Source organism: Protobothrops mucrosquamatus, unplaced genomic scaffold, assembly GCF_001527695.2.
Source record: "Protobothrops mucrosquamatus isolate PMUCROS unplaced genomic scaffold, P.Mucros_1.0 scaffold1191, whole genome shotgun sequence".
In the NCBI taxonomy this organism is placed as follows: Eukaryota; Metazoa; Chordata; class Lepidosauria; order Squamata; family Viperidae; genus Protobothrops; species Protobothrops mucrosquamatus.
This window is the reverse complement of record NW_015387403.1, coordinates 179,774-180,719: the sequence shown is the minus strand read 5'-3', so window position 1 is coordinate 180,719 and position 946 is coordinate 179,774. Positions and strand designations below refer to the sequence as shown.

Below are 946 nucleotides of genomic sequence, written 5' to 3'. Positions count from 1 at the left end.
ACAGGCAAGATGAGGCTGGCTGGGGATGATAGGAATTGTAGTTCGGGACGCCTGAAAGGGGAAAAAAGGCCCCAGGTTGGCGGGGGGAAAAGAGGGTCCAATGATGGCAGGAGGGAAAAGGCTGGGCCTGCTGGGGAGGATTTTGGGGGGGTGGGCAATGTCGCCCCAACGTAACAGGTAAGATGAGGCTGGCTGGGGATGATGGGAGTTGTAGTCCAAAGCTTGGGAAAGGATAGGCCACGCTGGCAGCCTGGGGCGGGGAGGGGGGGAAGGGGAGAGACACACCGCGGTTGGGGATTATGGAGCCTGCAGTCCCTCACCCAAAACAGCCACCCACCCACTCCGGAGAGCGGCCCCCCAATCTCGCTCGCGGTCACGTGACCGCGGCCGGAAGAGGAAGCCTCCCCCCTTTCGGCCCGTCACCCGCCCACCCCCAAACCCCCCCAACTTACGGAGGAGAAGGAGGCGGCCGAGGCCTCCGGCGCCGCTTCCGCAGCAAGACATCGCCGCCGTCCCTGCGCTGCCTCCAGCGGGGCCGCCAATGACAAGGGGGTGCGGGGCGGGGATGGCGCTAGGCCCGCCCCTTCCGGTCCTCAGGCCCCCCTCCCAGCCGACCGCGGCGCGTATGCGTCGCAGAGCGTGGAGGTTGCTTTTGGCGCCTGATTGTGAGCGGCCCGTCAATCCTTTTTCCCCCCGCGCCATCCAGAACAACAGGGATACTTAACGCGTTCCCCCCCCCCTCCAAAAAAACCGGTTCTTGTTCTCCCTGGGCGCTTGAGGAGGAAAATCAATCAGGCACTTAGGTGTCTAGCCGTAGAAAAGAGGGCCCCCTTTGCCGCGAGGGGTTGTGGGGGAGGTAGTTTCAGGCGTTGAATTACCTGAGTCCCTGTGCCAGGGGTCTTCAAACTTGGCCCTTTTATGACTTGTGGACTTCAACTCCCAGAAT

The 946-nt window shown here is 62.9% G+C and overlaps 1 protein-coding gene across 1 annotated transcript in view; it reads right to left on the bottom strand.

Annotated features, from left to right (window-relative positions):
• LOC107291824 (succinate--CoA ligase [ADP/GDP-forming] subunit alpha, mitochondrial-like) overlaps positions 1–540 on the bottom strand; it is a gene marked incomplete at its 3' end in the record, with an annotated part of 7,076 nt that extends 6,536 nt beyond the window's left edge. Inside the window, exon 1 of the mRNA XM_015820857.1 lies at positions 453–540. Coding sequence (XP_015676343.1) covers positions 453–504 — 52 coding nt within the window. The remainder of the gene's footprint in view (positions 1–452) is intronic.
• Positions 541–946: the final 406 nt, after the last annotated feature.